A 27,065-nucleotide genomic window follows, 5' to 3' on the forward strand; every position below is an offset into this window, starting at 1 on the left:
GCCGCCTATGCACATTTCTTGTAGGCAGCTTGTGCTTGGTTAATTTGTATGGGCCAAGATAATTACTTGGCGCCTTTTTTATAAAAATCCATTTTGTTTTCAGTCTACGATAAAACACCCAGCAAGAGAGACTCACCAAAAGTCGGCTCCGGGAAGAATGCCTTATTGAGAATGGAGCCGCAACAATTGCTTCGTGCTTATATCACGTAAATGTTTGGTGCAAAAGGACTTAAAATCTCTACAAGCAGAGACACCTTTATATTGTGCCGAAGATATCCCAATTAGAGGATGGCATTATTTGAACATTTTCATCATGTTTATATCACGTAAATGTTTGAACTGTTCTCAATTCTATTAGGGCCCCGAGAGACTAGATTTATGCCTAATTAAAGGCACCAGAACTCTTGCCGAGAACACCATGAATTATCATGGACCTCTTCGAAGGAAAACCACACTACCACTCCAACAAAAGGAGTTAACTACTGGCTGCCAATTTGGGAGGCAAAACTGACTCACTGTTTTGCAAGGACTGTACCCTGTAGAGGACTAGGATATATAAATCCTAATCCCGTTACAAAAGAAAATAATGAAACGGATAGAAAAAAGTAAACAAGAACTCAATTGATGGATAAGATAAACGTGCCGTTTATTTACTGTTGAAAGAATAAATGTTTTAGATATAACACGTGTTCATGTCCGCGCGGGTGTAACCATCGTTTGTTGCGGGACTGGTGGTGTAGAAAGAAAAAGGAAATGTGTGTTTATCTCACTATCGTTTGTTCGTGCGTGGGAAGAGAAGTGAGTAATATAGTAGAAATGAGAATGATAGTCCAGCGTGTAGACAAAGACAAAGGATAGAGGGTTGACATCAGTTAGCAGTCAGCGACGCGAAGGTATTCTCAGGGACAAGTTGTATATATAGAGAGAGAAAGAGTGAGAATGTCAATCTAGTTCATGGAGAGAGAAAGCATATAAAGTGTACATACTGTCTGTTAGCTCGTGCCCCCTACATAGTAGCAGGGGACGTGATGCGTGTGGGCGCTCCGAAAGGGGTGGGGGCGAATGGTCCGACGATCGCTCAGCTCGAGAGCTAAGTTGAATAAGGCTGGAAACAGCTTGTCTCTTGCTTTTATACTTGTTTCCGGTGGTCTTTTGCGCATGTGTGGATTTCCTTTGAAAAGGAAGTGACGTCGTCCATCTGTGCTTACATGTGCGTACGTTAGCGTGTGTGTGTATACATGTGAACGTGAATATATGTACGTGTGTGGACGTGGGTGCATATGTTTGTGTGCGCGTATGTATATGACAAGTAATATAGCTTGAAATGTGAACGCGTGTTTTTTGTGAGACTAGAAAAGGCTTGCGCAACCCGGACCAATAACCTTTCTTTGATGTTATAACTGAAGAAAATTTGAGTTTAAAGGTATGGTTTTATAATTGTGGAATTATTTTTGCCTCAGTCAGGGAGTATTGAGTTTGTGAGATTAATTTCTCACAGTAGAGGAGTAACTTATCTTGCCTTTGATGACATTTATTTGTTATATATTTGATTTTTGACAACTTTTTCGAATGTGTATAGTAACACAAACCATATATATATTGCCAAATAAATTGAATACAATTGAATATAATAAGGAATAAAAATAATTTGCACGATGAACTAATTTGATTTGTCACCGCTACGAAAAACAGACAAAAATAGGCGTTACAAACTTGTCATCCCTTTTCGGAAATGACAACAAGAAGCTTAGTCATATTTTTAATTTAATTTATATCAAAATAAGTAAGTAAATAAAACAGATATTATAATGTGATTATCAAGATTTGTTTATTTTTTATTTTTTACTCCAAAAATAGCACTCATCCGGGCGCATTTATATTATTAAATTTCACTTCCGGCTAAATTTCCCGCGTTATTTGTCATCAATTAAAATGGCCGTTCAATCTAACAAGGATCTTCAGCTTGGTTCGTAATTACGTGTTTGGCACATGTGTTCTCTTTTAATATTACATTTGGATGGTTTAGTCATCCGTGCTGAAGTTTGTTTAAAATAAAGATTATTTCTTTTATTTTGCAGACAGTATCCAAGAGCAAGGATTTCTTTCGTTTTATCGGACGTTACCGGAGGTGAGTCGTAAAAATAAAGAATATTTACAATTTGCATTTTTTATTCACGTGGAAGAAAAAAATCTGAGGACATTTTTTGAAAGATTTAAAAAAGTGTTCTGAAATTCTTTTAAAAATTGTACTTAAAAATGAAAATAATTCATTTCGGCATTTTCGTGTAATTTTTTGGGTTTGTATTACTGTACAGTACACATAGATTCGAAAAGTTGTCAAAAAAACAAATATATAACAAATAAACTTGTCAAAGGCAAGATAAGTTACTTTTCTACCAAACTATATATATTTTTCGTGTTTTTATTCAATGTAACATGTTTATTCAGCTCGAAAAGCATACAGTGTTTACCGATGTATTGGAAAATTCAAAATGGCGCCCGACACTCTCTTTAACACGGTAAGTTCAGGAAAAGATGTTATAAATAATAAACTCGACAAAATACTGTTAGAAATTCGCTCATTATATGTTATCGTGACATAAGTTGACATATATTCGGTGCTTTTTTAATAGTATTTTGTCGAGTTTATTATTTATAACACCTTTTCCCAAACTTACCATGTTAAAGAGAGTATCGGGCGCCATTTTGAATTTTCCAATAGATCGGTAAACACTGCATGTTTTTCGAGTTGAATAAACATGTTACATTGAATAAAAACAAAAAAAAAATGTATCCAGTTTGGTAGAAAAGTAACTCATTATAATAAATGCCCATTCTTTTCCGTTTATTTTTAAGGTATAGTTCGGTAATAGCCTGGTAACAAATCAGAGGCAAAGTAAGTTATTTTTCTACCTACCTGGATAAGTATTTTTGTAGTTTAACTTATTTATAACGCAAATAGTGTTCAGTGTCAAAGTTAGAACGAGGACAAAATTGCTGACATGAGGCGTTCATCAGGGAAATCTCGATAATTGCTAAAAAATCAAAAAAACAAAATACTGATAGAAACCCACCCAATAACTATCACAGACTCGAGACTCCCCAGATGATCGTCTCGTGTCGGTCTTTTTCTTTTAACTCTGCATTACTTGTGTTTCAAATTAAATAAACTTTTTAAGGCAGACCTGAACGAGCTTTCCCCGCTTCCGTAAAAATTATCGTTTTTTTGTTTCCCCCCCCCCCCGATAATATGAAAGTTAAGTCTCGGATTTGGCAATAATCTGCAGCAAAACTTTAAAAACAAAAAAAAAAAAAAAAAACGAAAAGAAATTAAGGTATTCATGCAGAGAGTGATCCGGACTTAACCACGGCCACCGAGAGTTAGAAGAAGGCCTGTTAACTGAAAAATGTCTGCAGGCAATGTAGGTAAGGCTATTTATTTGCTCCCCCACCGAGCAAATTAGGCACAAGGCCGATTTTTAATGTGAGGAGTGAAAGGGAAATAAATGGGGACCAGCTCTCCGGGGAGTAGGGGAGCTGGATAGTGACAATTGGTATGAAGGGTTGGTATTTATTTGCCCCCCCCCCCCACCGAGCAAATTAGGCACAAGGACGATTTTTAATGTGAGGAGTGAAGGGAAAATGGAGACCAACTCCCCGGGGAGTAGGAGAGCTGGATAGTGACAATTGGTATGAAGGGTTGCCCCTACATTGACCAAGGTCTTATATGTGGGGTTGCCCCCACACATGGTCTTTGCTTGACATTTGTTGCCCCCACACATGGTCTTTGCTTGACATTTGTTGCCCAGGCCCCGAAGGACCTGAGGTAAGATTTGTCAGACTGTCAGTACTATATGATTGCCATTTGAAAAAAGAGCAATAAAACATTTTTAAAAAGAAAAAGGAACACAATTCGATTAATACTTAAACTGAACTTTATTCAATATAAAATATAAACACTATATTTAGTGTTTATATTATAAATTAATACTGATAAAACTGAATTATGAATTTAGGAAACAAACAAAGAAACACTAAACACATTTTTTTGGCTTTCGGGACAGATCACAGTGTAGTATCTGTTTTAATATTTGTTCCTTTTCTGTCATCGGTCGGTGGAGGAGAAATCTTTCATGACTGAGATTATTTTTGTTCCTATCCAGAGTGCCCCTTATTGGGAAGCTGGATTTTCTCTACAAGATTATATGTTGAAATATTTAAATAACTATTACTTTAAATACAGAAAATTATATTTAAAGTTTTGGTTTTCTGTTCTTCTATGTCCATTTTTTCCCCCATCAAAATGTGTAGCGTATTAGTTGTCTCACAGGCCATCATCAGTGATCGCTCACTGGCAGTAACCAGTGGTGTTCCCTGGAGACCAAGTGTTCTCCACCTCTTGACACTTGTGCAGATGATTGCATGTTATCGCAACAACCGTTGTCACTGATTTCTTGTTCGCATTGGTGTTTCCTGGGGTTTGTGTGACAAAATGCCTCCCCAAGGTACCAGATTTGAACTGCACACTTCCAGTGAAGATTTGGTTAGTATTCTCTCACCTCGGTCTTCCCTTCACAACTAGTTGGTGTGGCGCCAGTCGATGTCATTTACACCAGTTTTTTTTTATTATTATTATTATTATGATAATAATAAGGGTGGTTATGCAGTGTACACACGTGTATTTTAAATAGTATTTTCAAGTTAAATTAAATTTTGGATTTGTATTACTGTACACATAGATTCGATAAAGTAGTCAAAAATCAAATATATACCAAATAAATGTTATCAAAGTCAAGATAAGTTAGTCTTCTACCTATTTGGAAAGGTTTTTAGTGGTTTTACTCACTTTAAAACGTGTAATCGCTTTGAAAATCGTACAATGTTTATCGATATATTTTAAAAAGAAAAATCTCGGCATGCTCGCTATTGAACAGTAAATTTTGGGAAATGAATTCAAACAAACAAATTATACAAAATACTGTTAGAAACCCACCGAATGTATATCCGCCTATGCCACAGTAACATATATTCAGCATGTTTCTAATAGTATTTTGTAATCTTTTTCCCAAACTTACCGTGTACAACAGCAAACATGCCGCCATTTGCATTTTTCAAATACATTGGTAAGCACTATGTTTTTCGAACCGGATAAACACTTTACATTAAATAAAAACACTAAAAAATTATCCAGTTATCTTTGATAACATTTATTTGTTATATATTTATTTTTTGATCCCCCTCCAATGTCAATTTACTACCGCTCCAAATACAGTTAGAAACTCACCAAATATGTCCGCCTATGTCACAGTAACATATATTGAACGAGTTTCTAAGAGTATTTTGTATAATTTTTTTGTTTAAACTCGTTTTCCCAAAGACGCATGCCGCCATTTGCATTTTTCCAATACATCGGTAAACACTGTGTTTTTCGAGCCAAATAAACATATTACATTAAATAAAGACATTAAAAACATATCTGGTTAGGTAGAAAAGTAACTTATCTTGTCTTTGATTACATTTACTTGTTATATATTTGTTTTTTGAAAACTTTTTCGACTCTGTGTATAGTAAAACAAACCCGTCATGTAAATTATTTACAGTTAAAATGTTATAAAAACAAAAACTTGAAGTTTTAAATATATTTCAAAGAAATAAATTACGCCTGGTGCTAAAATATTGAAAATTCACCGATCATTTAAAAAAAAAAGCAAAAAAACAGGATACTCAAAAATATTAAGAATTCCTTAATTCGTGGAGTTTCAGAAAAAAAAACTTCTTGGTGCTAGTGCAGTGCACTTATTAATCCGCGTTATTTGTTAAATAGTGTTTTCAAGTTTAATTAAAGTTTTATGATATCTATTTTATTAAATTGTAAGGTTAAGTTCAGAATAGGTACAAAACACCCTCCCCTCCCCATGTTAAGAATGGCTTTCTCTGCTGAATAATTGGATTCTCGTTTTTGGATGCTTAATCTGGATCGCTTTGTCAATATTGCTTACAAGTCTGATTACTAATGTGAGCATCGCATCTTATGACCAATTTGCTTTATCCTTTCGCTTCATTTTTCATTTCTGCATTTCATAAACTCTTTCCACTAACTTTTATGCATATATGAATAGTTTTTATATAATGCAGTTTAAATTTATGCTAGTATCAGCAAATTCATAGTTTTGCTAAAATGATTATTTTGCTAATGTTTCCTCTGATGAAAAGAACACATTCTTTGAAACTCTGATTAAGAGATTCTTATATATGTGTGTGTGTGTGTGTGTGTATATATATATATATATATATATATATATATATATATATATTGATTTAAAGTAGGCACCGCTAAAAATGGCCGCAAAATCAAGTTGTTGTTGTTTTTTAAAACTAAATTACATTTATTAAAATCCATTATTTCTGAGTAACTTTTTTTTTCCAGAAAGATAAAACCCTGAATTTTATCATATAGAAAACAGAATAATGTAAAACTTTTTCTACTATTTTTAATTCAATTTTAAATGTTAAATTTTCCCAAAAAGTTAACAATTGACATTTTTTGTCTTGCACAAAAAACGTATTTAAATATTTAAAAAAAAAGGGTTTTTGAAATAATTTATTTATTTATTGTCTAACTAAGATTTAGGATGATTTTCTAAGAAAATATGCAAAAATATAATATAAGTACCTGAATTTCAAATAATTCCACTTATTCATATAGGTAACCAGATATTTCGCGTCAACGTAGAGTTCAGATCGACTCTGTTTACGTTTTCGTTTGATAATAAGAAAACTATGGAAGACCAAACAGGCCAAAAAAACTTATTTTTCAGTGACGAAAATTTCAATGTATTATTAAGCTGAGGCTGGCCAGTACCAGATGGGTGACCATTTGTATGAGTTTGGTTTTTAATGTGTATGTGTGTGGGGGCCAGGCTCTCCAAAATGGGGGGGGGGGAATTTAAAGCAGAATAAAAAAAATTATTTCAGCGCGTTTGGTCCACCGTAGTCGAAAGGCGGCAAACGTTTTCAAACGGGATCGAAAAAAATGATGCTATTTTTAACACAAAGGGCACAATATTTATCAAATTTTTTTTTGTATCGATTCTTCAAAGTATGCCCTGTTTAATAATGGTCATGCATTATTCGGCTCGCTAAAAACAAATTGTTAATTTATTTATCAAAAATTTTAAAATGGCTTTTTTCGTATAAATATAAAAAAAAATTTTTTTTTGTTTTGCTTAACTTAAATTAATTATTTTACTTAACATATTCACCGAATTTCACACTTCAAAACTCAAAAGCGGGATAATTAAACACAATCGAAGTTCTGATATTCAGACGTCAAAATAAGGTATGCAAACAATTTTTTTTTTTTTTTTGAATCTATAATTCTGTCCCTTACAGCAACACAATATGTTTTGTTCAGTTTCAGATGATTATTTTAAGCATATTTGTTCCCACTTCAAAACAAGGGGGGGGTTTGTAAGCAAAAAAAATATATATATAAATATCGTTTATGAAAAATAAGTACACTGTTATAAAGTTCATTCTTCTCCTAATAATCGCTGAAAATTTCGTATTGATCGGATAATTACCTGATTTTTGGTAGATTTTTAAAAAGACGGTCCGTCAAAAAGTGCTGACCTGCCCCCCCCCCCAGTTTTGGCGGTGCCAGTCCGTCAAAAAGTACTGACCTGCCCCCCCAGTTTTGGCGGTGCCTAATTTAAAGGTTATGAGGGTTTTTTGAAGCATGAAAAACGATGTTACTTTTTGTATTTAATATTTTTATTATTATTTTTTATATTTCAAGCGGACCTCTGCTCTTGGTCACAAAAAAGTATCGAAAATGATATACATAAAGAAGTATATTTGGTAAAAAAAAAAAAACAAGGATAAAGTGTGCTCAATACGTTAGTAGAGCCAAATTTTTTTTTTTATTATATCAACCTCGAGTGTATTAACTTAATCCATTACAAATTATTTCAATAGACATGATAATGATTATCCGGCCATATCATCAGATGATTTAAGTTAAAATAAAAAAGGAAAGATATTGTTTTACATATGAATATTAAAAGCCAGGCAAGTGGAAGTAAGGGGGAGGAGGGGAAAAGGAAAGGGGGGGAACACTAGAAAAAATAATAAAAAAGAAAAATACATATATAAATTAATTTAAAATTTTGTAAAATTATAAATATAAGACAGCAAGAGATGGGGAGGGAGAAAGAAAAAAGGGAAAGAGGGAATTAATAATTGAGCATGTCAAAAAGTTTGTGTATTAGATTATGACTTGCATGTATCTCAAGGTCAGAACAGGGTTAAGAAGTCGGCAATCTTCAGCGATGATGGTGGTGGGGTGGGCAGAGAGTGTAACAGATGCGTCCAATATAGCTTATATAAAATCTCTTTGAGTTGGAAATCAATTATAGACTCTTTTGGGTATATTTTAGAATTGGAGTTGGGTTTAGGGGAGAAAGGGGGATATATATATATATATATATATATATATATATATATATATATATATATAATTTTTTTTTTTTTTTTTTTTTTTTTTTTAGTATCCCGGAGTTGTAAATTAGAATTGTCTTTCATTGTGTTCTTTTATGACAAGCTCTATTTCCTATTTTAGTTGTATGACTGTTCTTGAAGGAGATATTGTTTTTAAAAGAGAATACATAACCCATAATATTTTTTTTTATTTACTATTTTAAAACAATAAAATTGATTTTTCTTAGTGTTCATTTTCTACCTAGTTTTTTTTAAAGTTTTTAGTGGTTCAAGTGTTTATTTAGTTAAAAAAAAACAAAAAAACTAGTAGTGTTAAGTGTTACCTTAGAACAAAAAAATGTCAGACATGAGGATCACATTTTGGGAGTCTTAATAATCGCTCAAAAATAAAAAAATTAAAGAAAATACTGAGGTCAATATAGTTTTAAAAAAAGGCACCTCTCCAAAAGAAAATAAATTTGTATATTTTTTTAGGTAATGTCCTAGATCAGTGCTCGGAAAAAATCAAGCTACCAGAAGTGGATACGGTTGATTATGTAACACAATGGAATGGAGTCAAGAGACAACGGACAACGAAACCATATATTTATTTTAAAAATTACCTAACACTTCTTGTTATTACGAAACAAGTGAAAAAAAAAAAAAACACTTGTATTATCAAATAATAAAACAAAAAAAATGTTCAACTTGTACATTTCTTTAAATAATCTTTTGAAATAGTATATTAAATATTTTCACACTTATTTTATCACTTTTATAATTAGTTTTATAATTTGTTATTACAAAAAAGAAAACACTTATCAAATATTATGTTATTATATAAAATAATTTATTAAATTATGTTAGTGCTAAAACTAAATTAAAGATTTACTCTTTGATAACGTAATTGTGTATATATATATATTGTGTGTGTGTGTAAATGATAAAATCCAATCTTTAAGCAAAAAACAAATAATTCAGATAGTAAAAGCTCTACACGGTTAGGAGGAGCAATTCATATCAGGCAAAAGATGAGAATTAAAAGTTAAATAAAACTTTATCATATCATCAAGTCAATAAGGAAAAAGAACCTCTAGGCTATGACATTTCAAAGCTAAATGCTTCTCATCAGAAGAGAAAAGCCAGGAAATGTTTGTGTGTGTGTTTTCGTGTATGTCCGCAAAAGGGTTTTTTCCTCGGCCTTCTCGCGGGAGTCGCTCCTTCTTAAAACTTTATATCACGTCTAAATGATAATATCTATGAGATAACAAGGAAAGTCGTGTGTATTTAATTTGCCAGACTTTGAAAAGCTAAACATTCAACATTTTTCGATCGCCGCATATGGATTCGGCTTTTTTGTATAATAAAACAAAAAAAAAAATTGCCCCGCAATAAATAAAATACTGCCTCACAGTAAAAGTTGACCTCATTAAGTCGTCAAGTACAGGCACCTGCCAATTCTTAATACTTAAATAAATTCAAACATGTTTCCACTACTACTTCTTGCTGGCCCAGTGGTTAGCATCACACATCTTTATTTTCCAACTCGCCTCAAGGCTTCAGGTTCAATCCTTCCTACTTACCTACCAAGACTTTTTTTTTTTTTTTTAACCCCCCTCCCCCACACACACAAACAAACACCCGGACAACGTCTTTTGTTTTGATTTACCCAAAAGCACACCTCGAAACACTCAGGCACCACCGGGTACCCCTGCTAGTTTAAAATAAATGACTTAAGAACATTTGTTTAGAAATGAGATAGAGAAAAAACTATAAGTATATCGCAGTAGGAAAGACAACAAGGAAGCAGTTAGGAAAATGGCCTAATGAAGTTCTTTTTTCCTTTTCTTTTCCTTTTCCTTATTGATCTGGTGATATAAAGTTCTGAGAAATTAACTAACACGGCTATTATTCAGAAATAGCCCGGGATAAAAAAAGTCCCTCGACCCAGGACTGCACCATAATAAACAAAATCTCTGACAGCATAGACACAGGACTCTCCCTCGACACTAGCGCACAAGTACATGTATTTGGTGACTTTAATGTTCACCACAAAAACTGGCTTGGATTCTCTACTCACACAGATGCAGCGGGCAGCTGAACACATAGCTTCGCTATATCTCACTCCCTATCACTAATGGTTGCGTTTCCAACCCGTTTCCCTGACCAGCAAGAACAACACGCATGGAGCTCAGACAAGCACTTGCCATGGAAATAACGATAAAACAAAGATAGGCTCGCAATGTCTCTTCTGTGGGAGAGAGGTTGCAGGGTAGAGAAAAGGGCATCCCCCACTAAGCCACAAAGTCTATTTTGTACTCTGTCAAGGCAGGATAGGCTGTTTGTAGCAGCTCCTGCCCAGATGTGGCAGCAGTATTCCATCCTTGGACGTACTTGGCTTTTATATAGATAGAGAATTGCATCAGTAGTGAGATATCTTCTGGAGCGGTAGAAGGATCCCACCATTTTCCCAGCGACCTTGGCAACAGACTTGATGTACATGTTCCATTTCAGATCAGGAGTAAAGGTCAAACCCAGAAGCTTGTCAAAACACGGGGCCTCACCCAGACGAGAGCCATCCATCACAATTGATGCCAGATGGGGATCAGAGCGTTGATGATGTAAGGATAGGAGTTTGGTTTTGGATTCATTAAAGGTAACCAGCCACATCTTCCCCCACTGAACCACGCGCTCGAGATCAGAGGAGAGAGAATCAGAGAGAACTTTGTCATTTACAGCCTTTGATGTGCTGCCATAGATGGTCGTGTCATCAGCATAAATGTCAACGAATGATTTAAGTATGTGTTTTGGGAGATCATTGATGTAGATCAGGAAGAGAGTTGGGCGCAGGATGGACCCCTGAGGTACTCCAGCATTAATACTGTGGGCCTCTGATTTCTGCCCATCAACCACTACTCTTATGAGCCTATCAGAGAAATGATTTATTGATTGAGAAAACATTTCCAGTTATACCGTAGCTGGAAATCTTGTGACGTAGACCTTTATGCCATACCTTATTGAAGGCCTTTGATATGTCAAGAGCAATTGCCCTAGAAAGGAAGCCTTTGTCAAGAGATTCGCTAATCCTATGAGATATAACGTAGATCTAACAATGGAAACCATATTGCATGTCACTAAGATTTTATTTCTGCTGAGGTGGTTGACTACTTCTCTATTTAATATGGATTCCAGCAACTTACTCATGACACACAGAAGACTTATTGGTCTGTACTGAGAGGGAGATGACTTACCACCTGAATTCTTAAATACAGGACATACTGATGAGGTTTTCCAGGGTGTTGGGAAGCACTTCTCCTTAAACAGTTTTGTAAGTATGGGAACAAGTTCTGGTTGAAGCTTTTTTAACACTATAATTGGAATACCGTCAGGGCCAGTTGCTTTACTGGAATCCAGATTCTTGATTAGCTTGGCGACCTTATGCACAGATATTTGTATGTTGCATAGCGTGTTGTGTGTTATAGGAAGAAATACTGGGAGTTGATGGCCTTTGTCGCATAGGGTAGAATTAGCTGGAAAGTTCTTGGCAAAGAGTTTGGCCTTGTCTGATGCTGACGAGATGACCTCAGGTCCATTGATAATAGTTGGGATAGAACGCACGATTCTGTTCAAGATCCTGTTTGCTATTTGCCAAAACTGGTGGGAACCAAGCCACTGCTCAGCTACTTTGAATTTAACGGACTGAGCGTATAGCTCTTGTATTTTTTATTACTCTTTTACAGTGGTTGCTGGCGGTCTTGAAAGCAGCTTTAGTCTCAGTGCATCTATTACGTTAGTAGCTATGAAAAAAGTGATTTCTGTGGGCGATGGCAGCAGCACATTCAGGGGAGAACCATGGCTGGCTGTTAGGTTTTTGTTGGAATTTTTTAGATGGTATGAATCTGTCTATGCCTACAATTAACCATTCGGTCAGATCTGATACTATAGAGGACACATCCGTTTTAAACATGGAATGCAGAGGTAAATCAGATATGAATGTACGGAAGCTATCCCAGTCAGCCATAGAGTATCGATATACAGTACAGTGAAGAGGTACATCTGAAGACTTATTACATTTCATTTTTATCTTAACTGATACAACGGAGTGGTCGGAGGATTCCAGAGGAGATAAAACGGAACATGAACATAGCTCAGTGGAAGTTGAGAGAAAAAGGTCAAGAAGGCTTGCATACTGACCTGTAGTATCGGGCACATGGGTGGGCTCGCGAACAATCTGGGTAAGGTCTTAGGCAATGGCAAAATCATGACAGAACCTCCCCCTCATCGTCTGTCTTATTTGAGCGGGTCAGCCATTCCACGTTATGGACGTTGTAGTCACTGCAAGTGTGAATGTTAGCCGAGGGATGAGCAGACAGGATGTGGTCAATTTTCTTAGATATACTCCACACGGGAAACCATCTTTAATGTAGGCACATATTCCATGCCCATGACGATCTTGGGGGTCAGATTTAGATCCTTTAATTATGAATTCATCTAGGGAAGTGGTCGGCCCTATTCCAGTTTCACTTAGAAAGAATATGTCCGGTTTCGTCTCCTGTAATTGGGTTTCAACCTCTGGAAGATTGGAATGTAGACCCCTGATGTTGGAGAAGGAGACATGGTAGTAGGGGTCTATGTTGGAGGATGGGGTTCTAGGTTTATTCGTGTTTTGATGAAAGCTTCATGTCTCTAGACCAAAACTTGACGGAGGAATTTGGTTGGCAAAATTTTTTAGATGAAAAATATATACGTGGACATGATATATATAAAGAAAAACTTTTGTGTTTATTATAAGCTTTTTACACAAATATTACGCAAGTATAAATCATGTAGAATATCTGTATGAATATAATTATACATAATAGTTAACTAAAGATGATCATCCCACCGAACCGAAAAAAAACTAATAGGGAATTAATTAAAGTGAATGTTCTAAAGAATATACAAATTAGCTAGATCTTTTGCAGATAAATGCAATTCCACGATCCATATATAACAAAGTTGTATTTTCTTTTTTAAATAAATCGAAAAAAGGTTCGCCTTTTTTTCTTCTTGGCCTTCGGGCCAAGATCTTTTTTCTATTATCAAAGTGTAGTATCTGTTCCGGCTGATACTGCAATCAAAGTTATATATGGGGTTGCCCCCACATATCAAACCATTGCTCTTGAGCAATCAGTTTTGGTAATTACAAAATATTATTGCATAAAATCTTGTATGTAATGTTCTCCCTCGGCATGACACAATCGTAAAATATGCTTAAATTTTTTTTATTACATTTTCACCCCAAACAAGGCACATTGCCACCTTGATGTAGGGGGCTACTATCAGAGACCTAATCTACAGGGGTAATATGTGGGAAGTTGGGTAGCAAGATGTCGGTTCACATTACACTTGAACTTCTGCATGTCAGGACAGCTGGGGAAGCAGGAACCCAGAAGGGAATTCCAAAGTCTAGCGGTTCTGGGGAAGAAACTACTGGAGTAGAAGGCTCTCTTACAGCTAGGGATCTCTACTGTGAAGGAGTGTGATTTAGCTGTTTGTCGGGGATATTTACGTTGAGGGGATACGAGTGCTTGCAGTTTGTCAGAGCATTCACCGTTAAAGTACTTGTAGAACAGGCAGAGGGATGCTACATTTTGTCAATGGAACAGAGGCTGAAGCATAGATGACAGTTCAGGACCTATCAGGTTGGCGATATATTTTAATTCGTGCAGATTTCATATTTATTATTATTATAGAGCAAATTCTCTTATTGGTTTTTATATTGTACCAAATGTAGATTTGTGATTTCAAAAGTTAAAGAAAAAAAAAACTAACTTGGATGCCATCAGCTAGAATTGAAACCAAAACATGTAGCATTGCATGAAATAAGAAACTATCTAAAATACTGTTAGAAACATACCGAATATATGTCAGCCTATGCCACGGTAACGTATTGAGTGAGTTTCTAACAGTATTTTGTCTAGTTCTTTTATTTTAACTCATTTTTCAAAACTTACCGTGTTCAAGAGTCGGGCACCATTTGAAATTTTCCAATACATCGATAAACACTGTATGCTTTTAAAGCTGAATAAACATGTTACATTAAATTAAAACACTAAAAGCATATCCAGTTAGGTATACAAGTAACTTATCTTGCCTTTGATAACATTTATTTGTTATATATTTGTTTTTTGACAACTTTTTTGAATCTATGTGTATAGTAATACAAACCCCTTGGTTTTTGTCTAGAATTCCTGTATCTTTAAAAAATCCAGAATAAAGAAAAATTTGTATGATGTGATGGAACAAAAATATCATATTCTAAAAATTACGTAAATTGTGAAGTAGTTTTATTTTTTAACCAAGAAAATAAAATTTTATGAGTAAGAGAAGTGATGGTCACATTTGCCATCTTAAAAATAATCTCGACAAACATGGGAGATAACGCAATAATTCAAACTTGCAAGATTTTTGTTGTAATGCCTAAAAATTCTTATTAATCACTTAAAAATGAAATTAATGGATCAATTTGATTTTTAAGATGACATTTTCATTCCATCACTGATATGTGCATCATACTGATTATTTTTCTTTTCTTTTGTTTTTTAATATAAAGAGAATTCTAGGCAAGAATCTATTTTATTTTTATTTTAGCTCTCCACCCAGACAATGTTGAGTCAAAACAGGTAGTTTCTATAAATTTGGGTAAATTTGTAGATTAATGCAATGCTTTCAGTTAAATCCTTAAAAAAAAAAAAAAAAAAAAAAAAAAAAATGAGATTCTACTTTTTTAGCAATTACATGTAAATAACTAAAAACTTATTGGAAAGAAAAACTAGTTGCCATCTTCATAGACAAGTCGAAAAATTGGTTTGCTGGAGAACAAAAACTCAAATTCATAATTTTCTAGTTAATGGGAATAGGTTATGAACTTCTTTTTTAGCTAGACTTTTTCTTGACTTTGCCTCATGTAAGCATTCAAAATTGTATCCATTTAGAAAGTTTTTCATTGAATTGAATGGTAAAATGGCTGCCCATCTGCTTTGATTAAAAAATTAAGAATCTGTCATTTATTTTCAGTAGGATGTGAAATTTTTCTTACAAAATTGAAAAATTTTTTCTTTTTTTAAATTTTAATTAAATTTCTTTTTTCTTTTTTTTTAATTTATAAATACATAAAAAATTTTCTTAAGTGCCTTTTTTTTTTCTATTTTTGTCAAGTGAATTTAAAAATTTAAAAACAATTTGAAAAGATAATTTTTTCTTTCTAAATCAGAAATTTCAAATATATATATATATATATATTTTTTATTTTTATTTTCCAGAAATCAAGTGCAACTCTTCGTTTTTTTGATCGAACGGTAAGAAAATAATTTCTCCCAAGATTTCTACATTTGTAATAATTCAGTCTGCAAATTCGAATTATTGGCTGTGTAACATCACCTTTTCCAGACAAACTCCCATCCTTTTAGTGTGAAAAGGTTTCAGGTATAGGAATGGGACAAAGTTTCTCTTCTATTTCATCTTATCAACTTTATATTATATAAAATGAAGGTAATGGTATAATATGGCCAGGAGTTTGAACGAGGCAACTGGTTGGAGAATTCATTTGTAGGATAAATGACCTATTGGTTATGTTATATATTGGGACCCTATGCCAGTAAGTAGTGATTCTGTTAACTAGTATGAATTTTGGCAAGGGTTACATTAGTATATGTTAGGATAACTTGGTGGCAAACACTACTATTGAAACTGGAGGAGAGGGGGGTAATGGTTGTCTCCCTAAACAAAACTTGCTAGAAATGCCGATGTCAACTGATATTAGATAGAAATGTTCCTAGTTGGTTGGAATCAGGAAGCGAGAGGGGTAACATTCAGCTGATAATGTAGAGAGGATCTAAGTGAATGTTGCTTTGAAACTCTGCCTGTGTATCGCTAGGTTTCGCTCAGACTGGAAAAGTCCTTGAATTTTAACTCTCCTATTTTTGCATTTATCTATAACTAGCAGTTCGGCCTAGCTTTGCTCGGGCCCTATGTATTGTTCATAGTTTTATGTGCATATATATATATATATATAAGTTTGACTCCTGTCCAGGTATCATACATCTAAAAATCTCAAGTGTTTAGACCCAAAATTGACAGGAGTTTGTAGAGTCTGCAAAGGTCAACTCTTTCAACTTTGACCTTTTGGCAGCCAAATTTTCGCCCAAAAACTGATTAAAAAGCTTGCTGCACGTCTGAATACTCTTTATGTAAAATTCCAAATGTTTAGACCCAAAATTAGCTGAATAGTTTGCTAGAGACTGCAAAGGTCCAATCTTTTGAACTTTGACTCCTTGGCAGCTAAATTTTTGGCCAAAAAAATGATTAAAAATTTTGCTCTATGTCTGAATACACTTTACATAAAATTTCAAATGTTTAGACCAAAAATTGGCTGAGTAATTTGATAGGGACTGCAGAGGTCAATTTTTTTTTTTAACTTTGACCCCAATTTTTACCCTTAACATTTATTGTTTTGAGTTCAAATGAAATTAAGTTTGATCCATGTTTCAGTAACCTACATTTAAAATTTCAAGTGTTTAGACTCAAAATTAGCGGAGGAGTTTGGAAGAATTTTTAAAGGTCAAATCATTGAACTTTGATCTCTTGACAGTAAAATTTCAAGATTAGAAAGATTTTCCCAAATCTCAATACCCCTTATGTCAAATTTCGAGCCTGTAAACTGAAAATTGAAAGAGTAATTTGGTAGGGAAATGCGCACACACAATTTCAGTTTCATGGATATATAGATTTAATTTTTTTAGGAGGAGAAGGGATGTCATAAATTAAATAAAAATGACTGCTGCCCCACTGTAAAAAAACTTTCTTTCTGCAGACTGGACTCTCCAATAGCGAATCCCGCTCCTTTCGCCACCCTCCAAATAGAGACAGTAGGTGATCATATAGATTTGCATCAGAACAAAAAAAAAAAAAATTGTTTATAGGCGATAAAAATGGTTTAATTTTTTTTATATATGGATATTCAAAAGTATTTTTTCTTTTTATATGAGGGATATTCATAAGTATTTTTTTATGAGGGATATTCAAAAATATTTTTTATATATATGAGGGATATTCAAAAGTATTTTTTCTTTTTATATGAGGGATATTCAAAAGTATTTTTTTATGAGGGATATTCAAAAGTATTTTTATATGAGGGATATTCAAAAGTATTTTTATTCTGCCCAAATGGATTGATTGGAAATTGCATTTTTATGATGACCGAACATGCATTCATAACTTTAAAGTGTCATCTCTCTGTTGCAGATATTAATGGTGTGAGACTCTAAGAAAACAACTCCTGTCATTGACGCGAGTCAGAAGCAAAGATGGATCATTGAATTCCTTCATGCAGAAAAAAATTGAACCGATCAACATTCACCAGCGCCTGCTAAAGCCAATGCAATTGCTGTCAATGCAGTTAGATTGGTTTGTCAATTTCAAAGTGGCGACAGATATTAGTGATGAAGCACGTTTCGGATTTTTGTGATTGAGACATCAAAAGAGATTGGCAAACGTGCATTGAGAATGATGGTGATTATATAGAAAATAAATATTAAAGCACAAAAGGTCACTCGCGCCTTCATAGTTCATTAGACAGAGTTGTACAACCATCACCCCATGCGTTATTTGTATACTGATAGGTTTTTATTGAAATTTCAAAAACCTATTAGCATAAAAATTATGCACGAGGTGATGGTTAGGAGGCCCTATTTTTGGAATGACCCTCATATATATTAAACTAGCTTGAATACGCGGTGTTGCTCAAGTGTGGAGAAGTTGTATGGTAAGGGTATTGATCAACGGAGCCCTAAAAATATGTTTCAAAAACCACTAAAAAAAATTTTTTTTTAAATGGAAATAATTGGTACCTGCAAAAAAGAAATGTAAAAATGTATCACGATTTAAAAAAGTTTTTGACCCCTTGAAAACTTAACTGGTTAAAGACCCATAAAAGAATAGTCCATGAAAAATCCAATAATTTGAGACCCCTTAGCGCCACTCTGCCACTTTTAGTTTTGGAAGAGATAGTTTGAAAATATGGAGACAGACACACATATATCTTTATAAATATTAGATTATGTTGACACACCAGTTCTTGCTAGATCACCAAAGTTGAGCAATGTTGAGCCTGGTTGGTACTAGATGAGTGACTATTTGGAAATATCAGGTGTTGTATCTAGGTCATCGACACCTTCCTGCAAAAACATTATCTTCATCTTCCCTTACCTGGATATACATGCAATTGGGTGGGGCTGCTTGTGAAGTTAATATTCCCTAAATACTTGCCTCTTTGCTGGGCGGTATGTGTTGTAATGGTATAAGTCTGCATTTGTAGGTTGAACGCCATATCGGGTATGTGAATTGTCTTGTTGATACCATTAGTTATGACATACAGCAGGAAGTTTGCAGGCCAAGAAAGAAGATTTGTGATCACATTGGATGAGTAGGCAGTGGTAGAAAAAAAGAGGGGAACATTCCTTTTTATAACCTCCCGAATCTGTCTCTGCTCTTATGAGAGATTATTTTTGTTTGGGTAAATGAAAATCGAAGTAAGATATTTGCGTTAATCAGCACTCAACATGCAAAAACACTCCTGTATTCTTCTTACTAGTGCCATTTGTAGTGTACTGCTACTACATAGCTACTAAAACTGATTTACTAAAGGCCAGAGTAAGTTTTGGGTCTGTTCCCTTCAAAGAAACTTTTTTTATGGCAAATGCAGTTCACTTTGGCCTAGACGTGGGCAGTCTGTGGCATATCCAAACGTGCGACACCACGGCCACCGAGAGTAAGATGAAGGCCTGTTTACTAAAAAATGTCTGCAAGCAATGTAGGTAAGATTTTCAGACTGTCAGTACTATATGATTGCCATTTGATAAAGAGCAATAAAACATTTTTTAAAAAGAAAAAGGAACACAGTTCGATTAATACTGAAACTGAACTTTATTCAATATAAAATATAAACACTATCTATGAAAAATTAAGTAATTTTAAAACAATATACAATGACGGCTGTTGCGATAAAACTGAATTTTGAATTTATGGAACAAACAATTAAAACATTAAACACAAATATTTTTTGGCCTTCGGAACAAGATCACAGTGTAGTATCTGTTTTGATGTCCTCTGAAGGTGGAGGAGAAATCTTTCATGACTGAGATTATTTTTTTCCTATCCAGAGTGCCTCTTATTGGAAAGATCGATTTTGCCCACAAGATTATATGTTGAAATATTTAAATAACTATTACTTTAAATACGGAAATTATATTTAAAGTTTTGGTTTTCTGTTCTTCAATGTCCATTTTTTTCCCCATGTTTTTTATCACAATGTGCAGCATATTAGTTGTCTCACAGGCCATCAGATCGCTCACTGGCATTGTTGCACATAGTTGCACCTGTGGCGACGCACAAAAATAACAACTTCCTTATTTTTACTCAGATTTTAAAATATTCTTTCATGGCTCATCCAGCTTTTTCTATATATTTCGTTATTGAGATATTTTAAGAAATTTCAATTTTTTTTAAAATGTTTATTGCTGTGTTATATATTGGCTTAAAAATATTTATATTCTATGGACATCTGGTGTGAATGCAAACCCCCACAATATTATTGTATCATCTTTGTTCAAACTGAAACATACTTTTTAACTAAGGACTTTAGCTAATGTAGTTTAAAAATATATTTAGTTATAAAGAGTTTACAACTCTTGTAAATGTTTGCAAACTTTTTTCCTTTTTATACACTGCAGCATAATTGCTCAGATCAGGCTGTCTGAAGATACTGGCTTCCTGACCTAAAGTGCACAAAACATTGTTATTGTATTTTTTTTCTTTCCCTTTAGGAAAACTCAATTATTTTGCAAAGTCAAAAACAAGTTTTTTCTCTACAAAACAAATCAAGCTAACCACCATGAATATATATTTATAAATTTGTAATGTAAAAACTTTTCCTCAAATTACTGCATTTAGCATTAAATAACCCGAAAAGTGATGTGCTGTAAAACAAAATAATCGGTATAAGTGCAAACTTGACAATATTATTGACGGGATGTGTGTGTTTTGTGGAAAATGTATGTGGACATTTTTGGACTTGGACAGTTTCTTTCTAATGACACCGGCTGAGGTTTTCCAGTGCTCATCTCCGATCTAGTATAGTTACATCCTCCACATGTCTATGGCATAGCTTTCTTTACCTTTAAATATCTTTACACTTTTGGTGCATCATGGGTAAAATTATTGAATTCTAGAATTAAATAATACAAGAATTATTATTTTACTATTATTTCCTTTATCTAAATGTACTTTATTACCTTCTCACCTTGTGTGGAGCATCCATTATTTAATCTCTGAATTCAGCTGTTCCTCAGCATAATTTGTATTTTTCCTTTCTATTTTTACTAGCCTGGGTGCCCGACATTGCCCGGGTGTTTGGAGGTATGTGTTGAGCAGAAAAAAAAAATGTGGTAGTAGGCAAGCAGGCTCGAACCCATACCGCAAAGGAGGAAAAGAATGTGAAAAAAAAACATGACGTCTTTGCTGTTGCACCCATCGCCAAACCGGAAGTGATGTAGGTTTAAATTAAGGCTAAACAATCGAAAAGAGGGGATGACTTTCAAAAATATTGGTGAAAAAAGCGCCCCCCTCCCTGTAGAAAAGTGCCCAGTTGAAGATGAAGTAATTAATGTTTTTTAGCCAATTTTACGATATTTGTCGTCCGAAGGGTTGCACTTCAAAATGATACCCATCTCGTGAAAATCCATCGCTTCTGTTGAAAGTTTTAGGCAGATATACGAACATACATACATACATACATACATTTAAACAGACAGACAGGTGAGATTTATATTACAGATGTCCAAATTGCTTTCTATTCTGTAAGTTTATGAAATCTACAACAGTTTTTTAGGTCTTAGAAACTCCTCTTCATTTTGTCTCTAGGCGATTCTGAAGCAATGATTTTTTTTTAATTCCTTTTAGTTTTATCTTTATCAATGACCAATAAATTTGTGTATGAAATATACTTGTTTGAAACTCCTAAGCCAGAAGGGTGAGTAAAGGGAGATAAATCCTATGTAATTCATTCTATGCTAAACAGGACACTTAGTATGAAAGTCAAGAAAATGTGTTTTAGTTGGAGTTCTGTGTTCAACACGAGACATTGGATGAAATTTTAAATATTACTTATTTATATTACTTCTTCGTTGATTGCAGTGGAATGTAATAACTTGCATATGAACATAAGATTGCCTTAGAATATTATATTAAGATTGTAGTGAAAAGATTGATTTCAAAATTATTTTTCTCTTTCATTTCTAGGAATATTATACAGTGCATGGCAGTGATGCATTGTTTGCAGCCAAAGAAGTATTCAAATCCCTGGGTGTTGTTAAATACTTGGGATCTGGTAAGTAGGCATTATTTCTCTCTCTTTACAGGATGATTGAAAACTCACCCTCTAATTTAAATCTTATAATTTATTTATGAATCATTTCTTTTTTTTTTTTTTTTTTTACAAAAAATGAGAACAACATAATGTAAGGTTTTTATTTAAAATTCAATATGAAAGAATAAAAAAAATGATCAAACTTTTCTCAAACCTGACTTCGAAATCTAACAGATGTCTTCTCTACAGCCTCACAGAAGAGACATGGCTGCTCTTTCAACATTCTATAGTAGATGCTCATCACAGCTCCAATCTATGGTCGCAACCCCATAAAACAGTCACAACAAAAATTTGTCTATCTGTAGCCTAATTTATCTTAGGCTAGCAAGGTTATCTGGCATCGTCCAACATTGCTTAAGCTACATATTTAAATAACTTTCCTTTTCAAGCTCAATGTTAACTTGTCTTAAATAATCAACTCAACAATCATAAATAACTCTCACAGCATTGTCCACCTGATAAACATTAAACCTTATCTTTGAGCAACTTTTGGCCCTTAATAAGCAATAAACCACACACATACATTTGAAGTCCTACTGGAGAGAACTTGAATGCTTACTAAACACTATCCTTGAGTGTCTAAGATCTCTTTGTACCGAGGTTTGTCAGGTCAACCTGGTATGAGGATACTTTCCCCTACAACTAAACCCTCACTAAATATTCAAAATTACATTGTATTCGCAGCCCAAATAAGATCTCTTTGCTATGGCTACTCACACTGGTTTTTATGAGGAATTTTGCACCTTCTCCAAGTGATATTACCTCAAGTAACAGCATGAAGTTGGATACTCCACCAGACTAGATAAATTCTTTTCCTGGAATCCAGTAAGACCAAGAGACTATAAGAAAGATATAATGTAACATGCTTAAATTGGTCAAATGATCAATTCTTAGTGTTTGAAATGTAAAGGAGAACTTTACAGGAATGTTTGAATATCTATGCATCTCGTACAGAAATCAAGTGTTAGCCCCTAGGAAGGGGGGGGGTGCAAAAGTGCATTTTTACTTTAGATATATATATATATATATATATATATATATATATATATATATATATATATATGGTAGACAGACATTGTTAAAGACAACAGAAAGCTTCTGTTTTGTAATTCCATTTTTTTATTTTTTCAATTTTTTATACTATCTTTTTTGTATATACATCCACGGTATGGATGTATGGTTCAAGCATTTTTTCTACACGGTTTTTAATTTTTCATGTAATTATCTATACATCATCAGTAATGTGTGTGAGAGGCTCGGCTAAGAATTATGGGAAAATTTATTTAAATAGTAGTTGGGTTGTGAGCGAGAGTCAGTGGATTTGCTGGCTGGCTGTGGTGATGGCATTAGTATCATGGGGAAGGGGAGAGCATGCCAGTTCTAGCGTCAGTAACAGGAACGAGTGGGAGGGGGGGAGTTATGTAAGATATTTAAGTATGTTGGTACTGTTCCAGAATGCAACCTGATTAAGGTTAGGTTTTTGAATTTTATAGAAATAGTTTCAAGGATTTTGAGCTTCTTTACATTTGTTTCGTGGTGTAGTATTTTAGTGTTAAGTAAAATTTCTATGAAATTTGAGGGGGTGGGCGGTGATTTTTTTTATGTAAGTGTTGGAATATGGCACTAGATTAAACATTATGGCAGGTGAGGTGGCGGGATAATGTGGTGGTGGTATGTCTGATGTCACTATTAGTTACATTGTTATTATAGGAGTTACATTCCCTCAAGGGGTATTTAAACTGATAGATGACGTTGGTGTGTTCCAGTGGTTTTAGCAGAGTGGAGGGATTGTTTTTAATAACTAAGTTTTAGCTTTTAAATTTTTTATAGTAAATGATTAATTTAATGATATTGTTGTGAACGGGGGAGACGTATCTATGGATGATGTTTTTTATAGCAATTTTTTTTTTTTTTTTTTTTTTCTGACTTAAAGTCTGAATGCATTTGATTGCAGTAGAATAGGTTGATTGTATTAAAGTTATACTGTTGTGCATTACTGTTAGTGGGGATGTTTAACTTCTGGAGCGTGGAGTTTGTGTTGGTCAACAATATAATATATATATATAGGTATGTTCTGTGATACATATATATGTAAAATACACTATCGTATAAATAATTGAATTTGTCAATAGTATTGCAAACAAAAATAAACAAATGAATGACATCTACAAAATATGTAGCATATTCCAGCACTAGTGGGAGTTAGCTCAGTGGTAGAACTTGAGGCTTCTAACTGGAGTCCTGGTTTCAAATCTAGTTAAGTTAAGCCACGCTCATGAGTCGTAAATGATAAAATGTGTCCATGGATAATTAAATTCCTATGTGAATATTGTTTGCTTAAAGCGTGGTGTTTACAAGATTTATCTGAAAAAAAAACAAAATAACAAGTAAACAAATGATCTTGATTGAAAGAATGTTGGTTCAGTTTGAAGAATTATTTAACAGATGGACTTTTTTTTGGTTAATTATTATTTAACAGTTGATAAAGGGAAGCAACTTTGCAATAAACAAAAAAAAGTCAACAAATAACTCTTACCAAAGGCAATAAATGTAGTTTTGGATTTAAAAAAGTTCACTTTTTATCCGGTTCAAAAAAGGTGAACTACTATTGAAGTAGGGGGTAATTTACCTTTCTTGCGAAAAAATGTATTAGAAGTCGTTTCATTAATTTTCTTTGTCCGGTGAGTGTTTTTCTTGCTTTAAATATTTATTTTATTTTATTTTTTCTTGTTAGAACACTACCTCATTTTGACTTGGATTCATTTTCAGTCAGCTTTTTTTCTGGCTGTTTATGTAATTGTGCATAGACAAAAGTTTTGTTTTGTTCAGAAGCTGTACCAGTACTGAAAAATACTCCATGGAGAAAGAACTGTATCAACCAGAAAATAATTTTCTTTTAATCTTTTTTTACCTTGTCCTCTTGTTTTTTTTATTGTTTTATATTTTTTTTAATTATGATTTTTTTTTTTATCTAGGTGCAAATAAGTTGGAATCTGTGGTCCTCAGTAAAATGAATTTTGAATCTCTTGTTCGTGAACTTTTGTTAGTCAAACAGTATCGGGTAGAAATTTACCGATGTAAAAGTAAGAATGACTGGACTCTGGATTTTAAGGTGAGTGAATGGATTCAATTTAACTCTTCCTCATGAACGATTTTTTTTTTTTTTTTTTCTTTTTGCTTTTGCTTTTGCACTTATGTTACCATGGTACTTTTTTAAGTAGTATTTTCAAGTTTTAGAATATCTTTTTTTATTATTATTAAATTGTTAGGTGAAAGTACAGAATAATTACAAAACAACCTCCCCACATTGAGAATAGCTTTCTAAAAATTATTATTTCAGCACGGTAACATGTGCATAAGTACTTTTTTTTTTTTTTTTTTTTAGTTATTACGAAACATTTGCATTATTTTAGTTTTCAATATTCCACAAGACTAAATAGGCTGGACATTTTTAACAAGTCAACAAAATAAAAAAGGTGAAAAAAAAAAACAAATATAGAACAAATAAATCTTACCAAAGACAAGAAAAGTTACTCTTCTACCTACCTGGATAATTATTTTGTGTTTTAACTTAGTGTTTATATACATATATACACAAAATTATCAACTATTAAATTAAAAATAAAAATTAAAGCTAACATTAGATCATCACTTGGAGTGTCTATAATAATCTTTCTAAAATTACACAAAAATACTGGTAATATAAACCTATTTGGATTCTTGGGACTACTATTGTAATCTTTAGTTTTATTTTCACTTTTCTGTCAATGTAACATCCAATCTTCATCAGGTGTATCTTGTCAAACTTGGAAATCGGCACAGAATTTCAAATGGAACCTTTTATTTAATCCACAAGGGTAGCGTGCTCTTGTTCTGTCAGCCATGACTGGGTAGAAGTCATAAGTAATTTACAATTGTATTTTGAGTGTTGCCTTCATTGAGGATTGAACTCTCAACTGCCAAAGAGTAACTTTACAACTGAATTTTAATCAAGTATTTTATCCACTGAGCTATGGCTGACGGAATGAGAGAATGCTATTCCTGTGGATTAGATAAAGAGTTCTGTTGGAAATTCCATGCAGATTCTCAAGTTTGACACAAAGGTTTTCAAGTTTCACCAGATGCACCTGATGAACTCCCATCAACCGAAACATTGTGAAAATAACACTAAAAATGAGAATGGTAGATTAAATAATCTAAATGGTACGAAAAATCAATCCTTATCACAAAATTCCACTCTAACCCTAAACCCGTTATGAAGGTAGATTATTCTGATTCCATCAGTCGAATGGCTAGAAGTGTTATTTTATATCATTACTTGTTATTATTGACTGAGGATTGAGCCTTCAGTCTTTTGAAGACTACTACTTAACTGATTGTCAGTTCATTGTGCCATGGGTTCGTATGAGAGTTGTGATACTATAAAGTGGACCTGAGGTTGACTTGAGTCACTAAGTGCTTAGGGGGTGGGGGAGAATAGACAAAGGAATAGGAAAAAATAGATAGGAAGTAACAAACAATGAATCTCTAGGTATTTTTAGATCGAGCTTTTTAGAGTTGACAGGACAATAGAAACCTACAGATAGAACAGGGAAGGGCAGCTACCAATGTAGAGGAGACAGTTAGTTGACAACTAGATGCCCGTTGCGGCGGATGGGAGTTGGACAATTTTAGAGTTGAGTGTGAAACAAAAATAGACGAACGTAACATCAATAGAACAGGGAGAAGACACACACACAAGTTCAACAGTCAATTATATGTGAACATTGGCATTTGTGTTTTTCTTTTCTTTGTTCCATGATTTATATTTCTACTTTTGTGAAACCACGTATGTTCCCATCGACAGTCGCCAGCGAGAAAATGACGATCCAGCCATAAGAAGCGCCAGCGAGAAAATGACGATCCGGCCATAAGAGGAATAGTCGAACGAAAAATCCACGATACATGACTTTGGGAGTTGGCGCTCTGTTGGAGACACACGTCTGGTCACAGTCTTCACTGGTGTTTGAAGATTTAATTCTTATTGCAGGCAATAATAACTATGCATAATATATTAGTAAAAACTTTTATCTAGTCGCTGATGATAACAATTTACCTCCCCTGTGGATTAAATAAAGGGTTA

General features: G+C 33.7%; 1 protein-coding gene across 1 annotated transcript in view; it reads left to right on the forward strand.

The window, feature by feature from the left end:
• The first annotated feature begins 1,874 nt into the window (after positions 1-1,874).
• LOC145303446 (DNA mismatch repair protein Msh2-like) overlaps positions 1,875-27,065 on the forward strand; it is a 107,277-nt gene continuing 82,086 nt past the window's right edge. Inside the window, exons 1-5 of the mRNA XM_080144780.1 lie at positions 1,875-1,966; positions 2,079-2,128; positions 15,783-15,818; positions 21,817-21,904; positions 24,919-25,055. Coding sequence (XP_080000906.1) covers positions 1,933-1,966; positions 2,079-2,128; positions 15,783-15,818; positions 21,817-21,904; positions 24,919-25,055 — 345 coding nt within the window. The 5' untranslated portion in view covers positions 1,875-1,932. The remainder of the gene's footprint in view (positions 1,967-2,078; positions 2,129-15,782; positions 15,819-21,816; positions 21,905-24,918; positions 25,056-27,065) is intronic.

This window comes from Euprymna scolopes, chromosome 19, assembly GCF_053919585.1.
Source record: "Euprymna scolopes isolate OS-2025 chromosome 19, ASM5391958v1, whole genome shotgun sequence".
NCBI lineage: Eukaryota > Metazoa > Mollusca > Cephalopoda > Sepiida > Sepiolidae > Euprymna > Euprymna scolopes.